This window comes from Thalassophryne amazonica, chromosome 13 (assembly GCF_902500255.1).
Source record: "Thalassophryne amazonica chromosome 13, fThaAma1.1, whole genome shotgun sequence".
NCBI classification, from domain to species: Eukaryota; Metazoa; Chordata; class Actinopteri; order Batrachoidiformes; family Batrachoididae; genus Thalassophryne; species Thalassophryne amazonica.
In genome coordinates this window covers 70534825-70558575 of record NC_047115.1, presented here as the reverse complement: position 1 = coordinate 70558575, position 23751 = coordinate 70534825, and the positions used below count along the sequence as shown (strand labels likewise).

General features: G+C 41.9%; 1 protein-coding gene across 1 annotated transcript in view; it reads left to right on the top strand.

Annotated features, from left to right (window-relative positions):
• The window catches only part of thada (THADA armadillo repeat containing), a 281569-nt gene that overhangs the window by 23613 nt on the left and 234205 nt on the right, over positions 1-23751 (top strand). Inside the window, 5 exon segments of the mRNA XM_034184530.1 lie at positions 886-1117; positions 2583-2718; positions 2795-2931; positions 7790-7936; positions 18276-18436. Coding sequence (XP_034040421.1) covers positions 886-1117; positions 2583-2718; positions 2795-2931; positions 7790-7936; positions 18276-18436 — 813 coding nt within the window.

The following is a 23751-nucleotide window of genomic DNA, read 5'->3' as shown; positions in this document are numbered from 1 at the left end:
GACGGGCGATGCGTAACACAGAGATGCTTCTGCACAGCCTGCAGAATGCCACTTTGTTTCAGCATGACTTTTAGAACTCAGATGTTGGTGAATTATTACAATCACACAAGGATTTACGTTGAGCTGACAGTTGTTGCGCTGATCCACATGCAAATCCAACCAGCTTTTATGCACAAAGTACGCAGATCTAATTGTGCAAGTGTCAAGGCACTTCCTCAGTCTTGTTTTTCGATGATCACTTCCCATGAAGTACAACATGGCTGCAGTATACAAACGTTCCAACATATTGTTGAAGAAAGCCTTATTGTTTCATTAAAAGTTATTGAATTATTGAAAATCTTCCGTGTCTGTCTGCCTGCCTGCTCCCCTCACTCTTGCGCGCTCTCTCCCTTTGATTGATTGATTTGGTAAAATACATGATATGCAATAACAATCACAACATACTTGCCAACAAGGCCCCTCCTCCAAACTCCTGAAAAGGTCACCTTTGGAAGACATTTTTTGCTAATATTAATAATAATACCAGCATTCCATTTCAAAAATAATATGTTATGACTTCTGGAATAAGTTAATCAGTGAAATCACCTGGTGGAGTGGATGGTTGCAAAGAAAACCTGCACCCTCTTGGCCCTTTCTGGAATCAGTTTGAGACCTCTGGTCTAAGGAATATTTGTGCCACATTTGGTGCTTGCTTCACCGTTTGCAGGATTCCTCTGTAAATATTGTGTTATCTGCTGCACTAATAGAAAATAGTTGTTGGCTACTCTATGTATGTTTTTAAATTTCAACTATATGACTGTTAAGTAGTTATATGTAGGTTGTTTCAGATTTGGTTGATGCTGAATCATACTTTAGTTACATGCAAATTTGGTCTTGTGTTGTTAGGAACCAGAGAGAATGCGTTGTGTCCTTCAGGCAGCACTGGACCTCAGTACGAGCACCAAACCCTTTAACAGCGTGACGGCAGCTCATCTTCTCAACCTGCTGATACACCAGCCACACCTGAGCCAGGCATTGCTGCATTGTGCTGAGGAGCAGGGCCTCATGTTCCAGCCGCCCTCCCCATCACCACCTAATGCTGCTGAGGCTCACACCTTGGAGCTCAACACTTTGGCTGGTGAGATTCCGATATGTACCTGATATGTACCTCTGAATCCCTAAAGAAAGTGAAAACGCAAATCACCTGCATTCACAGACCATTTATCTTCTTGGTGGGAGATAACCACTGATGGGAATAACCATGTTTAAATGCTGTTACAAATGGCGTTATTTGTTTCAGTAATGGGCAATCTAACTAATTGCTGTTTTCATTGTTACAAAAGCTGTGCTTGTAGTGTAGACTTTCAGCTTTAATTCAAGGGGTTTTGGGCTCTGTCACACCCTGATAATTTAGCCAACGTATGCTGATGTATTAAAAATGTGCCGAATACGCTGGGTACGTCGAAGAACTTAATGCAGCTGTCAAACCTTGACAGTTTACCTAGCGTATGCTGACAGCCCCGTTTCCACCTAGCGGTCCGGATCTGTACTGCACAGTATGGTGTGGGTCGAAACGGTTAAGTCTGGCTTGGTTTGTGTTTTCACTGCTGGCAGAACCCTTTGTTTGGCTGGCGGAACAGGTAAACATTGACGAGCATGTCATTGAGCACACGTAAGTTGCTGCGCAGCCTCTCCGCTCCACACAGAGGCCAGAGTAATTAATTTTTTATTTATTTTTTTATTTTTATTTTGTCTTGATGGATCATGAGATTTATTTTCATTGTGTGCAGAATGCTGAAGGGTTGACTGATGTCTGTGATAAACGCTAATGTGAACGAATGAGGCGCTGTGACTCTTTCAACTTAAAATAAGTTAATTTTCTTGCAGTGGCACAAAGTTCAGGCTGAGAAAAGCACTGGGACCAGAGAAAACACAGAAAGACTTCTTTAAAAACGCTATGTTTCTTCAGCCACAATAAGAAACTAAAGTATTTTCAGGTGTCGTTTTCCAAAATCAGGACGCTTTATGTGGATACGTTTTTGTCAGGCTGTGATGATGAATCCGACTGAAATGAACCGGTAAGATTAAGACTTTATATTTACTCTGTGTGTGTATGTTTTTTAATATTTGGAACAGTCTGAACTGTTTGCATGAGGAGTGCAGCTTAGAGCCAATTAATGAACAGCTTCAATGGACATATTTTGACTATATTTTGAGTAACTTACAAGAAATTGGTGTCAACAATCGCATAACTTACCTACAACTTATGGCCCACCTATGTGGGACGTATCAGCCATACGCTGGCATGCATCGAAAATATTGTGCATGCACAAAAATTTCGACTTACTTGCTGTATTACAATGTATATCAGCGTGCTTCAACGTGTTCTTAACTATACAAAACTTGCACATAACTTATTAGATGTATGCAGTATTACATTGAAAATTGGGATCTCTGAGTTCAGCTTTCTAGCATCAGCAGGCACTGAGATACAGTGAGCACTCTGTTCATTGGGGTCAAAGTTCAACATAGTTTTTGTGTGTGTGTGTATTCACTGAGTTGTCTGTTATATAATAAACTTCTGTACCGTTTTCTGTCCTCAGTGGTTCAGTTCTTGCTGTTGTGTCTGCAGTCAGAGGTGTCGAGGGCTGAGTCATCTCTCTTGAGGGCAGCTGCTTCCTGCCCTCTCTACGGCAGAGCTCACTGCATCACTGCTGTGCTTCAACATCTCAACACGGAGTGAGCACGTATTTCACAAACACATTTTCTACAGTTCTTTGTTTTGGGATTCGTGAATGCTAGTTTGTGTGTTTAGGATTTGGAGCCAGACTGAGCAGTGGAGAGCTCTGGTGTCAGGGCTGATAGCTGTGTGCTACAGGATGTCTGATGTGGTTTCCCCCATCGTACAGAGCTCCTCCCCTGAAGGACTCATCCCCATGGATACGGACTCAGGTAGTCCGCTGTCTCATCTTGTATGACGTGAACAATATGTTGGGTCTTTTCTGTGCACTTTCATCTACATTCTACTCACGTACATTGTGTGGTTAATGAAAAGAAAAGCCTGAAAATCTGAGCCAAGGATCCCTCTCGATCTTTGACTACCATGAAATTCAAACATTTTTTTTTCTATTGCCAACAGTAGTAGATTTTATTCATCAGATTTGTTGATTAATATGGCTACTTTAAATTTGAATGTCCTGTACTTTGTGGATTTTGTCGCATATTAACTTTTCCAGTGGTTGTATCTAAGTTACACTGAACAAAAACATAAATGCAACACTTGTTTTTGCTCCCATTTTTCATGAGCTGAACTCAAAGATCTAAAACATTTTCTGTATACACTAAAAGACCTATTTCTGTCAAATATTGTTCACAAATATGTCTAAATCTGTGTTAGTGAGCACTTCTCCTTTGCCTAGATAATCCATTCCACCTTACAGGTGTGGCATATCAAGATGCTGATTAGACAGGATGACTATTGCACAGGTGTGCCTTAAGGGGCATTTACATGAGCATGAATTTGCTTCACGACACATCACGACCTGTGCTGTGCTGGAAAGTAAACTTTCTTTAACGGGTGCAGACAGGAAGCCAGAGAGGTGCCGGTGCGTGCTGTTGTGCACAGAGAATTTTGAAATGTTCAAAAAATCTTTCACACAGAAATGTGGTGCTATGTGGCGCGATCTAATCTCCAACACGACGTGCAGCTCGTCAAGTGGAGTAAACAAGCAGTGAACAGAGCGAGTGGTGATGTCAGCGGATCGCATCAGAGTGCAGCTCGTCTGAAGGATTATAACAAGAAGTTAAATCTGTTATAAACATAAAAATAAATACTTTAACAGCTGCAGACAAGAAGCAAAGAACACGCAACTGTTTTATCAAGCCATGACGATGTGAACAAGATGAATAATTACCTTTTTAGACAGCTCAAAATGCTTTCTGCAGCATGTTAGGTGCACCCGCATGTGCGCGAACGGCTCCAGCTGCAGCCTCGTCTGTGATTCAGGAAGTGATTAGTGCCGTTTTCAACAGAACAATTTGCAGAAAAAAATGATTAATCTGCCACAAAATAATTATTTTATATACGCAATGTCCAGCGCAGAGCGCATGGCAGCCGGTAGAACAAAGAACTACATCCAGCTGTGAACACAGCTGGTGGGATCTTCACGACACAGGTCGTGCTGTTGCGTGAAGCAAAGTAATGCTCGTGTAAATGGGCCTTTAGGCTGGCCACAATAAAAGGCCACTCTGATATGTGCAGTTTTATCACACAGCACAATGCCACAGATGTTACAAGTTTCGAGGGAGCTTGTAGTTGGCATGCTGACTGCAGGAATGTCCACCAGAGCTGTTGCCTGTGAATTGATTGTTCATTTCTCCACCATAAGCCGTCTCCAAAGGCGTTTCAGAGAATTTGGCAGTACCTGTAACCAACCTCACAGCCGCAGACCATGTGTAACCACACCAGCCCAGGACCTCCACATCCAGCATGTTCACCTCCAACATAGTCTGAGACCGTCCACCAGATGCTGCACCAATCAGTATGCAGAACTAAAGAAGTTCTCTGAAATGCCTTTATCACTGCAATATCGTATTTTAATCAACTTTGCATAAGCAGACAATGCAACCAGTGTGACATGTCAGTACTGAAGTAAGAATCAGAATCACATTTATTATCATGTAAGTTCTCACATACAGGAAATTTGATCTGGTGTTATTGGTGGATAAACAACAATAATAAAAAGAAAGGAAAAAAATGCTTCTGTAAGAAGTAAGAGAGTGAAACAGGCAAGATTATGTTCACTGTTAAATAAATATAATGTAATGGGATGGGACTGTGCAAAAGCATATGACTGGAGTGCAGGTGTACAGTACCTTTCAGTGCAGGGATGACCAGTCTGTACTTTGTGGAAGTGTGTGTGTGTGTGTGTGTGGGGGGGGGGGGGGGCAGGGTAAATGGGGGTCTCTGGCATTATTTATTAGTCTAGATGTGGATGGAAAGCAGATGTTTTGGTGTCTTGAGGTTTTAGTCCTGTTGGACCTCAGCCATCTGCCTGAGGGGAGGGTGACAAAAAGTTTGCATCCTGAGTGAGAGGGCTCAGCCACAATCTTCCTTGCTTGGCTCAGGGCACTGGAGGTGTACAGGTCCTGTAGGGATGGCAAATGTGTGTAAGAGTACTCCTGAGTGTTTGTAGGATTTGTTCTTACCTAAGAACAAATTCTGGATTGGAAAACATTAACAAATGCCACAAACTTTGTAAGCAGGACATAGGGACAAATTTGTTCTTAAGAACAATTCGTAAATGAGGCCCAATATTTGATAAATAGGTTCTTTGTGTATATAAAAATTGTTTTACATCTTTAAGTTCAGCTCATGGAAAATGGGAGCAAAAACAAAAGTGTTTTGCTTATATTTTTGTTCAGTGTGTGTGTGTGTGTGTGTGTATATATATATATATATATGTGTGTGTGTGTGTGTATACACACGAGGTCTATTAGAAAAGTATCCGACATTATTTTTCCAAAAACCGTATGGATTTGAATCACGTGTGATTGCGTCAGACAAGCTTGAACCCTCGTGCACATGCGTGAGTTTTTCCACGCCTGTCGGTTGCGTCATTTGCCTGTGAGCAGGCTTTGAGTGAGGAGTGATCCACCCCCTCGGCGGATTTTCATTGTCGGGAAATGGCGGAATGATTTGGGCTTTTTTTCCATCAGAATTTTTTCAGAAACTGTTAGAGACTGGCAGCTGGAAACCATTCGAAAAATTTATCTGGCTTTCGGTGAAAATTTTACGGGCTTCACAGAGAATAAGGACTGTTACTACAGCTTTAAGGACAGCTTTAAGGACAGCTTTAAGGACGCTTGGCGCGCCGCGCTCCGAGCTGCCATCGAGAGCCACAAACCACCGGATCATTTCTAAACGGATGGCTCTGTGGAGCCGGACCGTCGTGTGCGCTTTCTCTGGTTATCACAAGAGCTGGACATCAGCCATTTTCCAGCAGATTTCACTTTTAACAAGAGATTTTGTCATGGAAAGCTGAGCGGAGGCTTCGCGCGTCACGACCGATTTGCTGATGGAGCGAGACAAAGGAACATCTCCATTTTGGTCTCACAGGACGGCTTTGAGATGGCGTTCAGACAGCTGTCGGTGGTTTTTCCATCGAGTGATTATCCAAGAAATTGTGGATGTGCCTGGACATGCCAGAACATATCCCGTGAGGCTTCATCACGGCATTGCTTTGCGCCGTGCAGCACCGCCGCGACGCGCGGAATTCCTCCGTGCGTCTGTCTCAATGTGCCGAAAAAGTGCTGATGTCCATGTCTTTTCACAATTCCTGTGCTAGTCAGATGCCGTCCCGGATAAAACACAGCGTCCAGTTTGGAAATGAACGGCACATTCCACTGTTACAGGAGTTTTTGTCATGGAAAGAGGAGCGGAGGCTTCGCGCGCCGCGGCGGTGCCGCATGGCGCACAGCAACGCCGTGATGAAGCCTCACGGGATATGTTCTGGCATGTCCAGGCACATCCACAATTTCTCGGATAATCACTCGATGGAAAAACCACCGACAGCTGTCTGAACGCCATCTCAAAGCCGTTCTGTGAGACCAAAACGGAGGTGTTCCTTTGTCTCGCTCCATCAGTAAATCGGTCGTGACGCGCAAAGCCTCCGCTCGGCTTTCCATGACAAAATCTCTTGTTAAAAGTGAAATCTGCCGGAAAATGGTTGATGTCCAGCTCTTGTGATAACCAGAGAATATGCACACGACGGTCCGGCTCCACAGAGCCATCCGTTTAGAAATGATCCGGTGGTTTGTGGCTCTCGATGGTGGCACGGAGCGCGGCGCGCCGAGCGTCCTTAAAGCCGCCCTTAAAGCTGTAGTAACAGTCCTTATTCTCTGTGAAGCCCGTAAAATTTTCACCGAAAGCCAGATAAATTTTTCGAATGGTTTCCAGGTGCCAGTCTAACAGTTTCTGAAAAAATTTTGATGGGAAAAAAAGCCCAAATCATTCCGCCATTTCCTGACAATGAAAATCTGCCGAGGGGGTGGACAACTCCTCACTCAAAGCCTGCTCACAGGCGAATGACGCAACCAACAGGCGTGGAAAAACTCACGCATGCGCACGAGGGTTCAAGCATGTCTGACGCAATCACACGTGATTCAAATCCATATGGTTTTTGAAAAAAATAATAAGGTCGGATACTTTTCAAATAGACCTCGTATGTATGTGTGTGTGTGTGTGTGTGTGTGTGTGTATATATATGTATATGTATATATATATATATATATATATATATATATATATATATATATATATATAAATAACATCGGGTAAATATGCAGCATTTTATCAGCAAAGAAAATGTTCAAAGCATATGTCTAGGAAATAAATTTATGGCTGGATAGAAAGCTGAAAGGTTGATGTTTTTCATACCAGTGTCAATATTGGCCTGCATTTTGTCAGTCTAGCATAAAGTCGCTGCACCTGTTTGACAGTCTTGGTCTGGTGCCAAAACTCAATAATTTTTGTTCGCTGTAGTATGGTTAATCTTGGCATTTTCCTGAGTCTTGCTTGGCATTAACATAAACTTCAGGGTCTCTGCAAGTTAAAAAAAAATGTAAGTGATTACGTTTGTAGCATTTAAGGGTCAAACCGAGTGTTTTAAATGTTGTGTATTTTTTTGGGACACCCTATATATATATATATATATATATTTACACACACACACACACACACACAGACTTGTCTAACACAGTGTGTCCATGGCCACCTCCACTCTGACAGCATAACGTATTGTTTGGACAGGCACCTCAGCAGGCCTTCAGCGGATCCTCCAAGAGATCCAGCCCAGAGACAACAATGACTTCTTCACTGCTGCCAGAGAGTTGGACATGCACCATGAGGATGATCACACAGAAAGCCAAGGCACACATGCGCCAGTGCTAGATACAGGTAGACAACAGATCAGTCTCTCTACGGTAAGACCCCTGTCACACATAGCACGTATGAGGTCGAATGGCGTCCGAATGACTAATTGACCCACGTTCGAAAAGTGTTGAGGTGCAGTCTGAAAACATGGAAAAGCTGTCTCAGAGCAGTTGACATGGCCAGGCCCATTTGTGCAGCTGATTCAAATGTTTTGCACATGTTCAAACACTCATGGTGCAGTCCAGGTGGGACACCCATCGAATGGCAGTCTGAGCGCAATGTCACTGCAATCTGTATATTCATACGGCATCATAACAGCACTCAGAACAATCTGATCGTGGTCAGGGAACCCCGAAATGGATGGAGCAGGTCAAATCCTGCCGGCATGTCCTGTTTATGTGATGTACGTGCACCTCTACTGGATCCAGTTCAAGGAGCGCGAATGAAACGTCAATATGCAACATGTATTTGACACGCATCCATCATGTGAAGTGGACGTGAACATTGCGCAGTCAAACTGTTAGAACCGTCTGTCACTGCGAGTCAATGCATCATTGTGTGCATCACACGCAACGCAGCTGAACGGGTTGTCACCCCATAATACACATATTATGACATATTTACCATCGAATTCTGTCGGAGGAATGATGGTGCAACTGTTTCTCCAGTCCATGAAATCATAAATAACATGTAAACTTGCCTGCAGTATGGCCCCATGTGCACCTGTCGCAGTGCAGGGCGGACACCGGCCAGGTGGTGCAGCCTGTGGTGAAATCCCTCACACCCCAGCTGTGCCGTGTTTCACAAATGCCTCATCCACCACGGCATAAAAAATACCCCATGTCAGGCGGCTTCCCGCAGTGCACACAGGTGATCTGACCGGACAGCGTAGCACACAGCCCGCGCTCATCACATCATCATCGCCGTGATGTGTCCATGAGCACAGTCGTGTGGGACACATATATCCATCCTGCTGGAGAAATGTCCTGCTCAAAGTGATCAGTGCATGGATGAGCGAATCAGTGAGTGAGTGAGTGACAGCACTTGAGGGCATCCGTCTTACGGTCTGGGCGCTTCATTTATGATTCTGGTGCAGTCTGACAGCAGTCTGTGTCTCCGTACTGTTGTCCAACAACATTTGGGCTGTGGTCATGTGGGTGTGCACGACTCAGTCTTGACTGGATCCGCCCACATTCTATGTGGTTGTCCGGCAGTCGTACATGGCTGTCCGACTGTCTGTCCTGCCCAACTGCGTCTCGATTATTCCATTTTTACCATTTCGTGCCAGTCGGCCTGGTTCGTGCGCGTTTGTACTGTGTGTGATAGGGGTCTAAAACGTCACACAAAAACATTCTACACATCATACACAAAACATAAAGTTGTTTTCTCGTTCTTTTATTACAAACAAAAATATTTTTTACTTGCGATGACTTGGTGCTGAGTTCACCTTCTATCTTGCGCTGAACTTCCTGCCCATCTTTGAATGGTGGAGAGAAATTTACCTGCGACAGGTGATTAAAGTAAAATGTGGTGTGGACTCCCTGTTTCCATCCAGAGGAGGTGAATTTTATACAATGTGCCTGTTAAATGTTGGTCTGAGACACAAGCATCATCACTGTTTAATAGACAGGCTAACATGTAAAGAGAAAATATGTTGGAAATAGTTAGCTAGCCCCACTTAGGCTAAACCGTATACCCAGGACAGTCTAACTTGTTAACTGCAACATTGGCAATAGACTAAAGAGTAAAATGTAGCTTGTATCAATCAGCATTTTTATGATGCCTAAATAGATCATTGTCGTTTGATTGGTGGATTGTATGTTACATGACTTCATTATTTGTCCCATTGTGTGAGTGACGTCATGTACTGTGCATTTTCGTTCCAGACTTTTCACTCCGTTGGAATGTTAGCTTTTTGTATGAATGCTTCCATATGAGAAAGATAAATCCATTAGCCATTATTGAAGCACTTCAGATGAAAAATTGGACAAGTTCTGATGGCAGATTTTTTTTTTTCCCACCGGATTGTAGAAAGCAAGCGTGTGGTCCACACAGCCCATTAAGATCCACGGTGGATCTCGCTAAACGCAGTGGTGTTTCGCGACCTGTCTAGTGGCTGGAGTGATCTGCTTGGTCCCACTACCATTCATTTCCTGCTCTGAGATGAAACATCTGCCTAATTTTACGTAAAATATCGATAAAATAAATAAAATGGTGCCAATCTATTTCGTGGTCATATTTCAACTCATGTAAATATTCTTACCATTTCATTCATAAACATTCATTATTTGCATATTATATGACACTTAAATAGATACTTCTCATTTGATTGGTTGATCGTGTACCATGAGTTATTATTTGTCTGTTTTGTTTGAGTGATTTCTACCATGAATTTTTGTAATATTTACTGTGCAGTTTTGCATTTTGCTCTCTTGCATGCCTGGATTAGTTTTTCTTAAAAATGCTTTCATCATACAAACACACTAAATCCAATAGCCACAGTGTCTGGAGGGACATCTTTTGCAGCCGTACTATCTCTTTTTCGCTTGTACAGCCAAGGAAAGCAGACATGTTTCCACACACACTGCTGAGTTCCTCAGCGGCTCTGGCTTAGTCTGCTTTCTGAGTGGACTGCTGGTTGGACACAGAGCCTGCTCCGCCCCCTGCTGTTGGCTTCTTGGTTCTACAAGAAACCTCTCTAATTTTAAGTAGTTTCAAATGATGTGGATTTGTTTAGGTGTCATGAAACAAATCATATCTGTTTTCCATTCTGTACAATGGAACGAATATGTTCATTCATTGAAAGATGAAATGTACATTTAACTCCTTGAAAAGAATGTTCTATTATTCACTCACATGCAAATATTCCTACTGTTGCACTCATAAACATTCATTATTTGTAGATTATTACATTTGAAAGATACATGTTTTTATGTCACACAGCTGTATATGGAATATTATTAAAAGGCGTTTTATTTGGTTCTCACTAATTTAGGTGGAACACAAAACTGGAAACATTAAAATACTAATTGTGTGCAGCATAAATCAGCTGGGGGGGGGGGGAATCTGGTTTGAAGCCCTATTTTACGTACCAGTTAATAATATTTGTATCACCTTGCACTGGCACTGTGTGATTGATTGAAACAGTTTGTATTAAGGTGGATATATCACTTAAAGTGGATATGACACTTAAAGACAACATAGTATTATTACATGTAACAAAGGTTATATAATTCGGTCAACCTAAACGTTTTAGGAAAGCGTACACGGTTCTCCCGTTATATATAACATTTGAACGTCCCACCACTGAAAAAAGTGCACGCCCCCTGACCAGCTTCACGCTGAGCACCAAGCCTAAAATACGTCACTACATGTAGACCGTATCGGCTTGCGCGCCTGGCGGCCGTTGTTTACACTTTGTTTAGTGGCAGAAACTTTGATTAAACACAGCTCTCAGGGACTTGTTTGTCGATATGCCTGACCAGTGTGTCGCAGCATATTGCACAAACACAAGGGCAAAAGGTTTTAGCCTTTTCAAGTCCAGGCAGATTGATCGAAAGCCGCGGTGTTGTGTGATGTACGAAATGTCCGGCTGCCGCTCGCTCCGCTCGCACACATGCATTTGCTCCTGACAGCAGACACTTTCCTCTACTGTCTCCATGTTCTCACTGCTCACAGGAACACATAAAATGTCAACCCCAAATAATATGTTCACAATAATCTTGAAAAGCCTTTTCAAGTCCAGGCAGATTGATCGAAAGCCGCGGTGTTGTGTGAGGCACGAAATGTCCGGCTGCCGCTCGCACACATGCATTTGCTCCCGACAGCAGACACTTTCCTCTACTGTCTCCATGTTCTCACTGCTCACAGGAACACATAAAATGTCAACCCCAAATAATATGTTCACAATAATCTTGAAATGGTCAAGGAACTTACGTAGTAAACACGGCGCCGGCACGTTCACTGTTGTTTTCGGCGATCTTTTTCAAAACTTTCGCCGTTTATTTCCTATTCTTTCATGAAAATAACATAACTAAACACGGATGAATGCAATGCCAGGCACTCGAAAATGGCAAAAACCCGAAGGTAATGACGGTGGTCCACAAGTAATAGCTACACTATCACGGCTCCGGAACAATAACAAAGGTAGTAAACAGACGCTCAAATCGAAAATGCTATACAGTAATTAGAGTGTTATAAACAGCAGCAACAAAAATCAAAGCCTACCTTACCATTCCATATTCTGCAGCCTTTCAAAATCCATCAGAATTGGCACGTCTCTTGCCTCTGCTTCAGCTCCACCATAAACACCGTCGGCATTATTTTCGCTGCCAGAATGCTCCTGTTTGAATGTTTGTCCGAAAAATACGGCTCCAATCTGTAGGGACTAATCACTGCTGCGACAGTCTCAGGATCCGAGTCAGAAATAATCCACACTTGAAGAGGAGTCAGAAAAGTTCTTGATCTCATCACTGTCCATGCTGAGGTCCATCTGTTCCTGTTGTCGATCGAACAGACAAAGACGGGACTCTACACGCTGTGATGTCACGGCATGACGTGACCGCTGAAGGAGCGCTGCAAGCGCGCTTTCCAATAAACACACTTTTGAGAAGCTGTACAAACTTTATTTTTCAGTGATAATGAATAAAAACACTTTCAACTTACTATACTGTATGTATATTTTGCTATTTATATCAGTTTTTCCCTAATTTTTGAAGTGTCATCTCCACTTTAATTCATACAAAATAGATTTGATTAATGAAACAATTTAAGAGGTTATTGTATTACTGAAGATTGTTTTCTTCAGTTTTCACCAAAAAAAAAAAGACCAGGTGTTAAAAGGAGGGGTTCATCAGTTTTTGCCAGTAAAAATACAAATGTGATCCTTTTGGTGGCGCTGTTTCACCTTCTTTTTTTCCTAAGTACTTGCCATAAGTCACATTATTTACGCACATGAGCCTGGTGCTGTGCACCACAGTAATGTGCAAGAGTTATGCTGCGTTTACACATAACGACGACAAGTCACAAATGCCACGAAGTATACATTCCTGGCCGCTGATCATGAATGTGATTATTCGGGGGAGAGGCGTCAGGTGTCCCCAGGAACTGCTGCAACCTGTTACCACACATTACGATTGTCACGTGTTGCTGGAGAATTATCAGGAACCATTACGCATGGTCAAGAATAGTGTTCCCGCATCGTTACGTTCTGTCACGTTGTGAACGAGGTGAACTGTCTCCCCACACACACCCATATTCATCCAACCGAATTTGGATCGCTCCAGTTTTTCAGAACTTTGTGACTGCATGCGTAGTTGGGCTCTGTGCCATGGAGTAGCGCAGAGCGGAGGAGGGAGAGATGGAGAGCCAGATGCGTGGCTTCATGTGACTCGCGTTCCGTGCATTTTCCCAAACATCAGGCACATGCAGCAGCTGGAACACCTGCAGGAGCGCCCTGAAGAGCACTGAAATTAGACTTTTAGCTGGCTTGGTGTCAGCAGTCAAACTGAATGCGGTGTAGCAGGGTTTAATCATGCGCGCGCTTCTTCCTCCGCCCGACTGGAGGAGGTGCAGAGATGTCTGGCTGCACGTGAGTCTCCTCTCGCTCCTCTGGTTGCTCAGACTTGTTCTCCCGCTCATCAGTTACAACAGCAGGTTGAACACCTGCAGGAGCGTCCTGAGGAGCTTCAGCAGGAACTGTGAAATGACACTTGGAGCCGAGTTTAATTGTGCGCACGTCACAGAAAACTGATTCGTCGTGGTGCGCAGTGAAATGTGATGCCGCGTTACAAGTCGTGTCAAAACTTGACAGTTTCCGTGTCACTTCATAATAACGCGTGACAGTTTGGGCTCCAAGAACCATCACAGGAACCACTACGAACGTTGTCACGTTCTATTAAGGATCACTACTCATCAAGACGGATCAATACGCTCAGTTGCAACCTCCACGACAAAATGAAGGTGGTGTGACATTCATGGAAGATTTTTGACAGGCAAAACATGCTCCACGAATATCAAGAATATCACGCACCAACACGCACTATTAAGAAACCTATTCAGATGCGTTAAGTCATGTCAGGAATGTGTCACGAATGACAGAAAAATGACATTCGTAACGCGTCTTGGTTATGTGTAAACGCACCTTTAAGACAAACAAGAGTTAAGACAAACGCAAACAATAAATAATAAAATATAATCAATAATAAAATGCAAATAAAATATGTGACCGTCTTGAGATGGTTTCCTGCAGTTTTTAAGAAGATTGTACTTAATCCAGTTTTTGGAACCTTTTATTATTAAGTGAATATCATCATCATCTTGCTTTTGTGTTATGTTTGTACTGGGTGATACACCTATTCAGAATTTTTTATTTCATTTATTTATGACCCCAGGCCATCAAAATATGGCCATAGGGTATTGTGAAGGCTTTGCGTCCGCCTGTCTGTCTGTCTGTCTGTGCTCAGCCTAAGTCGAGTCCTATTGCAACTGGGCCTTCAAATTAACAGGGAACATTCTTGGGTCACAGACCTTGGACAAGTTCAAAGATGGCTAACCTTGACCTATTTAGGTTAAAAAGTCTGTTCTGTTTCTATTTTTATGCTATGAACCATGTTGCAAGGATCTGTACACAATTCTTGGAAGCTGAAAATGTCCCAGTTCTTGCATGGCCGGCATACTCACCGGACATGTCACCCATTGAGCATGTTTGGGATGCTCTGGACCGGCGTATATGACAGCGTGTACCAGTTCCTGCCAATATCCAGCAACTTCGCACAGCCATTGAAGATGAGTGGACCAACATTCCACAGGCCACAATTGACAACCTGATCAACTCTATGCGAAGGAGATGTGTTGCACTGCATGAGGCAAATGGTGGTCACACCAGATACTGACTGGTATCCCCCCCAATAAAACAAAACTGCACCTTTCAGAGTGGTCTTTTATTGTGGGCAGTCTAAGGCACACCTGTGCACTAATCATGGTGTCTAATCAGCATCTTGATATGGCACACCTGTGAGGTGGGATGGATTATCTCAGCAAAGGAGAAGTGCTCACTATCACAGATTTAGACTGGTTTGTGAACAATATTTGAGGGAAATGGTGATATTGTGTATGTGGAAAAAGTTTTAGATCTCTGAGTTCATCTCATACAAAATGGGAGCAAAACCAAAAGTGTTGCGTTTATATTTTTGTTGAGTGTATATGTGTGTGTGTATGTATATATATATGTATGCATGTGTATGTATGTATATATATATATATATATATATATATATATATATATATGTGTGTGTGTGTGTATATGTGTATATATGTATGCACTGGGATACTAGTTGAAGTACTGCAAATTATAAAGAAGACGATGCTCACATGGCCGAGGGTATTTTAACATTGAGTTTTATTTTTTGAATGAAAATGAGGTTAGTAATATCACCTTTAGTTTCTCACAACCTTTTTTAAATGGATATTCCAGGACATTTAAAGCTGTGCAACCTCTGAGTTTTTTAAGATTTAAGTCATTAAAAGAATTTTTATTGCCACCATTATAATTTTATTTCTAAGCCTTTAAATAACAGATTTATAATATGATATTGCTGATATGATCAAAATTTGCATTGTCTAGAACAAATGAAGTAGTTCCCCTGAAGGGGAAAATTTCAAAACAACAGACAGCCTTGAATTACTTAAGGTAGCGACCCATACGGTCTATGATAGTGACATTGTAGATCACATGTGGGTTCCTTCGACTTTCCGCGACATATGCTGGGAAGCACACGGCGATAGCTATTCAGAATCGAGATGCACGGTGACATTTGCTGGCTGCTCTCAAATAAAATAATCAAACATGGTGGAAAACACTCTGAAGTAGTTTATTTCTGTATAAGTCTCATATGTTTGTTGTATCTTTTCTAAACGTAGTGAGAAATAAACACTTCTAAATCTAAAAATGCTGTTTTTCAAACCAGAAGTGACACCTCTAAAGTGACTGACAAGAAATCTAACGGCTGGTAGTGTTCACACACCATGTACGCAAATCAGCGAGGTCACAGGTAACTTCCGGTAATTTCAAAACCACATACATATGCACATGCAGATCCTCCTGCAGACAGCATTAAAAATAAAATGTTGTGGAGTCCGCAATTGTAGACTACCCTACGCCAGTCGGCGAAAAATCCTTTTAGGTTTTTTTAAAATCAGTACATACCTGCATTGCTAGATTTTATTCATCCTGCTGGACTCTGCTGAACTTTGCTGGCAGTGAAGTTTCAAAACCACAGAAGAAGAAGAGGGAGCCCAAGCTTTCCCCCTGCGTGCAACATACACAGCCATTCCTTGCATATTACAACCCCTGGCAAAAATTATGGAATCACCGGCCTCGGAGGATGTTCATTCAGTTGTTTAATTTTGTAGAAAAAAAGCAGATCACAGACATGACACAAAACTAAAGTCATTTCAAATGGCAACTTTCTGGCTTTAAGAAGCACTATAAGAAATCAGGAAAAATAATTGTGGCAGTCAGTAATGGTTACTTTTTTAGACCAAGCAGAGGGAAAAAAATGGACTGGACTGACATGAATCATGGCTCCAACACGAGAGATGTCAATTGAAACAAAGGACAGGATTATCAAACTCTTAAAAGAGGATAAATCATCACACAATGTTGCAAAAGATGTTGGTTGTTCACAGTCAGCTGTGTCTAAACTCTGAACCAAATACAAACAACATGGGAAGGTTGTTAAAGGCAAACATACTGGTAGACCAAGGAAGACATCAAAGCGTCAAGACAGAAAACTTAAAGCAATATGTCTCAAAAATCGAAAATGCACAACAAAACAAATGAGGGACGAATGGGAGGAAACTGGAGGAAACTGGAGTCAACGTCTGTGACCGAACTGTAAGAAACCGCCTAAAGGAAATGGGATTTACATACAGAAAAGCTAAACAAAAGCCATCATTAACACCTAAACAGAAAAAAACAAGGTTACAATGGGCTAAGGAAAAGCAATCGTGGACTGTGGATGACTGGATGAAAGTCATATTCAGTGATGAATCTCGAATCTGCATTGGGCAAGGTGATGATGCTGGAACTTTTGTTTGGTGCCGTTGGAGCCAGATTGATGAAGAGTGCTGTTTGCCACTCATTAAGTCCATGCCTCAGAGACTGCAAGCTGGTACAATACTAGTGATGTGTTGGAGCATTCATTTTTCATGTTGTCATTATGGGGTGTTGTGAGCAGAATTTTGATGGGGAAAAATTAATTTAGTTCATTTTGGAATAAGGCTGGAACATAAATTGTGGAATGCATGGATGCATTGTATTTGTGATGAAATTCCACATAGGTAAATATGTCTCTTCATTAAAATGAGCTTTAATTGTGCTACACGTTTCAAAAATACACCTACATTATAATGGTTGGATTTCAGTAGAAACTCAATTTTACCAGTTTTGTGAAATTTCAAAGGCCGTATCGCATTTAAAGCCCTCCCAGAAGTGATATCATCAGGAAGTAATTAATGAATGGGGGGTGGGGGAGGTGTTATTTCAAATGTCCATACATTACTGTGCCAACAAGTAAATGAGTTTTCCTATTTTGTGAAAGAAACTTTATTAAAAAAATTAATATAAGTGGCTTCTTTGTAGGTATCGTATGCTGTACAGTAGATTCAAACACAGTCACTCAATAACCACAACTATAATTTTATTCCTTAATATTTAAATAACCGATTTATAGTGTGATACTGCCCAGATTTACAAAACATCTTACGGATGTTAGGGTGCACACCCTGGTAACATGCATCAAGCGAGTCGGGTCAGAAGTCATTTCAATACCTCACACGTGCGCACACGTGTTTCCTCCTGCAGTTCATCTCCACAGTGCCGCTAGAGTAAAAGAAAATATTCACTATGGAATTTCCCATAGATAAATATGTTCATTAAAATGAACTGAAGTTTTTGCAGCATGTTACAAAAATAAACCAACACGAAATGCTTGGATTTTGGTAGAAACTTAAATTTTGTCAGCTTTATGAAATTTGAAAGGCTGTACTACTTTAAGTTTTGATTTTCTTTTTTTCCCCATCAATAGAAAAGACATCAAACAAAAATTTTCTCAAAATTCTCAGGTTCTTAAAACATTCTCACAACTTTGTATGTAAAGTATTGAGTGTGTTACCAAAGAAAATTCAGCACTGACACTAATTAGGCTTCAGAACATTTCTTAATGCTGAATTAATATCTGGGACAGTGTTGAATTAAACACAACTAAGTTATATTTTAATTTGGTTTTGAAGCAACAAGTGATCAGACTTTTTCCTTGTGATATTTTACGTTTGATTCATTGTGCTTATGTGTTGGCTCTAGGCTCCGAAGGCTACAGGGTGACTGCACAGATGGTGCTGGTATGTTGCTGGCGGAGCATGAAGGAAGTGGCCATGTTGCTCGGACAGCTGTGTCAGAGTCTACCTCTGCATTACACCAACAACGAGACACAGACACACTTTGGGCTCATCACAGAAGATCAGGTGAGCCCAGACGTGAGCCCACATTTTCCTCACAGTCATACAAACTGATTCATATAATATTGTGCGTGTAGTGAAGTAGCAGTTGATTTCAGTCACCGTTGTTGTCTGAAGATTGTTTATCCATGCAGTCTGCTAAAAGTCATGTAAATACTAATATGATCAGTTTAGACTCGTATTAGTGTATTGATTTATTTTTCATGTCCTACCAGTTTTGTTTAAACACCATTGCCCTCAAACATACACCTGCATGCTGAATTGTTAACTATGCAACAAGGACACCGTCTGCCAGATGCGCAAAATAGTATTGTCCATTTAATGTGTTTGCCTTTTGCACTCGACGAATATGCACTCAGTGACTCCAAGTGGACCCATCAACGTTCAGCAGAATGCAGCATACTGTAGTTAGTCACCAGTTTGCTTAAAAACCAAGAATGGAAGAATGTCTAAAATAGAAGAATGTCTTTTTGTATTTTTAAATAAATTTTGAGTGCGTGAACATACTTCATTGTATGGTATGTGATTTTGCCAATTTCTGATTGGCCCATTCGCCACTTTCTGAGCTGTACCACATGCCAAATTGACCGCTGGTGGAGCTGAGTACACCTCGCATGCAGCGTAGCACTAGCCAATCGAGTGACGCCTTTTTTTTGATAACGACCAATCAGATAACGCGATACAACGCCTACTTTGGCTTTCAGTTTGTTGACAAGATTCTACATGATACCTGTGCATTATTTCACAAAGACTATTCCTTATTAAGTTTCACACAGGCCCGCTTCGAGTTGTCGTGTGTCGTCATGACGACGCCGTGTACACAATGCAGTAAAAACTAAGAGCACAGAAAAAAAACGCTGCTGGCTGCAGCTGCTGCAGCAGCTCCTCGGTCTTCTCACACAAATGTGTTTAAATACAGTCCATAACACAGTCTCTACAAGAGTCAAGACAGAAGTCAGACGACCAGAGCAAGAATTTTAGCTGAGGAAGCGTCTGTGATTTGAAGCAAAATGTCCTCGCATCAGTCAACCCAGTCCAGTCGAATATTCAAGCTTCTCTACTATGGAAACCACCTAGACAACTGAGAGCCTTCACAGAAAAATGTTCTTGTGGATGTACTGTGGGATGACCAAAAACCTGAAATACTTACTGTTAATATTTAGTAAAGTAGCCTGATATCATCAACAGTTGATGTTAGCTAATGAAACCACTGAATAATAAACTTGAACAGACCTGTGGTGGTTTCTCTCAGTCCATCATCCAGAGTTACACCTGTATGTTCCCTGTTAGGGTGTGACCGTTTTTTGTTGTGGGTAGAGGTCCTGACGGGACAGGATCAGTTCAGGCAATGGACTCAAATGCTGGGAACAAGGATGAGACAAGAGTGAACAAAAGGAGATTTATTTACAATAATGGATTAACAAAGGCTTTAATAGTGCTAAAACTGGAGCTGATGCCTGCAGAGGCGAGACACCGCCCGTTTGTAGCGGCAGAAAGCCGGGAGCTGCAGTGCACACAGAGCCAGGTTTGAGAGTTTGTGAGTGGGAATGAAACCCAGGAGTGTGGTACAGGAACCTGAGCCAGGTGGGACGCTCAGAGCCAAGGAGGGAAGAACATTCTGAGAAACGAGGAGAACAAAGGTGAGTGATTTCACTCGTAACACTGGAAGCCTTTAACAACAGAATGTTCACAGGAAGGCTTAAGCAGGAACGTTCACAGTTCAGGAATTATTCACAGTTCAGGAATTGTTCACAGAGGTCAGCAGCAACGTGTCGTATGACGCAGTTCAATTAAGCTTGACTTGGCTTCAGGAATGACTTGGAAGTTCTTAGTAGTTCAGCAGTTCATATAGTTGAACTTCATACAGTTCTTGGTAATGCACAGTCACTGACAGGAGCAGAATGAGAGGCAGAATCTCAAACTCAGAGGCAGCAGGAACTTGGCTGAGCAGAGCAGCACGCTCTGAGGCTGAGTGCTGAGGAGCAGCGGCACAGCGAGTTCAAAGTGATATAGTGCAGGTAGTGTCGTGGAAGCCAGGAGACGTTGCAGCGTGGAAGCCGCACAAGAAGGCATTTGGAAACACCAAAGGTCAAACAGCCCTATTATGGAAAACAGAGGTGCCAGGTTACCTTTGAGAGGAGCTGCAGGAAGCACAGACATCGCAAAGAGGCATCTCAGGGAATCTCTCAGAAGACAGAGCACATGGAAGCATCAGAGTCGAAGTAACACTAGTCTCAAAGTAGTGGCCAAGACTGAGCTCAAAGCTGGGGTTTAAGTAACCCACTCCTGATCAGGAGCTCATGAACCTCAGGTGTGAGGAGATGATGAGATGCAGATGCTCCTTGGCTCTGCAGTGTGCCACCTGGAGGAAAAACAGACAAACAACACACAAGAGGAGAGAGAAGGGAGGGGAGAGAAGCAGACAAAGGCAGCCCATGACCGTTTTTAATCCCATTCTTTTTACGCCTTCAGCTTTACCAACCTTGTTAAGCAAAGGAGTCTGACTATGGTGCCATGATTTATGTATTTATTTATTCTTAAACTGGAGCTGAGCTGACCACGTGGACTCAAAAGTGATTCATGTTATGACCCAGGCACACAGTAATGTTGTGGCATTGAGTCGTCATTTCCTTCTGTCTCGGAAGACAATGGACTGCGCCGGAGATGCCGTTTTGTTGTTGAACAGCGTGGGCTGTGGCTGAACAGTCTGATTTTGGAGTGGCAGTCTCTGTCTCCGTGCCTGCACACGAAGCCACTCAGTAACTGAGAGGCAGAAGCTGCTCTCATCCTCTGTCATTCCTTCCTGTTTTCTCACTGTTGGTCTCTCTCCTCCTCCACTCTCTATACCCCTTTCTTGATGATGTGCCGCCAGTTGCTGCGATTGTCTGCCGTGGCCTCTCGTACTTGGGCTGATCTCGGCGGCCTCCGCTGAATAATATTTATTTAAGTTGAAATGTATAGGGAATCAAAAAGGTAAATTCACAGTTAAAAAACGATGGCATTGATGAAAAATAATGATGTTGGCTCATCAATAGACAGCCCTGTTTTTGTTAAAGCTAAATGTTGACACTACAAACATACATCTTTAAGCCACCAAAAATGGAGTTAAAATGCAACAATCCCTTGATTGTTTAATTTTAACACAACTTTTTGTGGTTTAAAGATGCAAAATTCCTAAGTAGTTGCTGTTTAAACACTTACAGATCTGGTTGTGTGCTCTTATCGATGGTGTTTTGACTGGATGCTTTAAACTCCACCACATTAATCATGTTTTTTGTGGGTACAGCAGATTGATGAATTTAACTTGAAAATGTACAAAATTTTCTTTTGGGGGGCATGCCTCCCAACTCATTAATTAAAATTTTTGGCCTCAACCACATCTTGCTGTGCATCATTGAATTCATTGCCTCAGTTTTGTAGAGTGCTTTAGTGCCTCTGGTGAAGCAGGTTTCGTCTTGCCACAATAACGTTTTTAAATCATGAAAGGAAAAGATACAGTATTTGTTTGACTTCCACAAACTTGCAGGTTAGGTGGATTGGTGCCGAAACTAACTGTAGGTGTGAATGAGTGCGAATGACTTTGTCTGTCTATATGTGTGGACCCTGCGGTAGCTTGTCCAGGGTGTACTGCACCTCTTGTCCAGTGACCACTGGGATAGGCTCCCCGTGACCATAATCGGAATAAGTGGGCTCATAAAATGAATGAATGAATGACTCGGAGGTCTTAAAGATGGTAAAATGCATAATGTTGTTTTTGTGTTTACATATTGATATTACCTTTTAGTCATACTAGAAAAAGCTTAAATTACTTGATCAATTAGAACTTATAGGTGAAACTACATGAAAACAAATGGCTTTGGTTGTAATCAGAAAAGTGTGAGATTGTATATCTGGTCAGTTGTAGAAAAACAGAGGCTTCCTCCTATTAAATAAAATAAATCTGACCGTGACTGGGTTTTTTCACTCTATGTGTATATGTGCTATAATTGGTAATGATGTGACAGTTTGTGTTTGTAACACCACGCTGTGAGACTTTTCAGTTAGCATCCGCCCTCGTTAGCATCGCGCTTTCATTGAGGGCCGACCCTGCTGGTTTAACTGCCGTGACGCCCCTCCCTTTCCACTGCATTCTTTCCAAATCACTTCCACCAACAGCAGGAAGCATTGAGCACTGTAAACAGCGCACACACATTTAAATAGCTGTCTGAATGGTTCAGCATGTTAACGTCTATAATAACTAGCCTCCCAGACATGTTTGTCTGCGTAGGGGGTAAAGGGTGTGTGTTTATGTTTGTCTGCTGACGATGGATTTTCACTGCCAATAGGAAAAAAATAGGAAGTGTCATGCTATGTGTTGTTTGTGTATTTTCTGTGTGAGAGGATTAAAATCAGGCTGTTTATGATCCAGGTACTTTATATGTATGTCCTTAGTTAGGATTTATTTGTGCCTTTGCTGGTTTGATGTGTACATTGTATTTGGTGTTAATGGTGTTTTCATACCCACACGTTGTGATAGTGCATGAGGAGGTATTGGCTTGTTTGAACAAAATAATATGAAGAGATGTGAAGCAATTTGGACCAAAATTGGTGGAGTTATTGAGGATCAGTCAGGGACAAATTGACACGACTTTGAGAAAAATTGATTTCAAGTCAGTCATGTTTTTATGTTTAGGGAATATTTAGAATGGCTTCTTCAACAACTTCTGTAAAGAGACCCCTATATTATGTATTATATTAACACCATTATGAAGTCATATATCAGTTGATCTTGTTTGACCTTGAATGCTCAGACTCAAGGTCATAGCTATTTTCTTGAAGTAATTTGGATCCAGTATGGATTAAACATGATGAAAAGGTTGTGTGGTAGTTAAGGATAAGGAGATTTAAAACGTCAAGGCCACGCAGAACTCGTATAATGTATCATCACTAAATCACAAAGGATTCATTTACACAGCTTGGACATGTAAATGGTCTCAGTGCCCTGTTCTTGGTTTTTTGTTTTCAAAATTTTATTTTACAATGTTGCACTTTTGTTTTTAGCTTTTACAATGCACCTTTACCTGCTCTACTAGCAAAAATGAATATAACAGAAATTGCAATATTGTCAAGTGACTGTAGTGGTTTGTTCAGAACCTTCCGTAACTCTGTTTGTATTTGTAATAAGTATGGCTGTTTCAGTGTACATATACATCAGTCTGTGGAGCTGGCTACGGATGCAATTCCAGGGTCAGGCACTTTAACGCAATTTTGAAGACAGTGAAAATGTTTGAGGCTTATGGCCTGGTCACACGGCATATGACGATCATCAAGAAAAGGTCGAC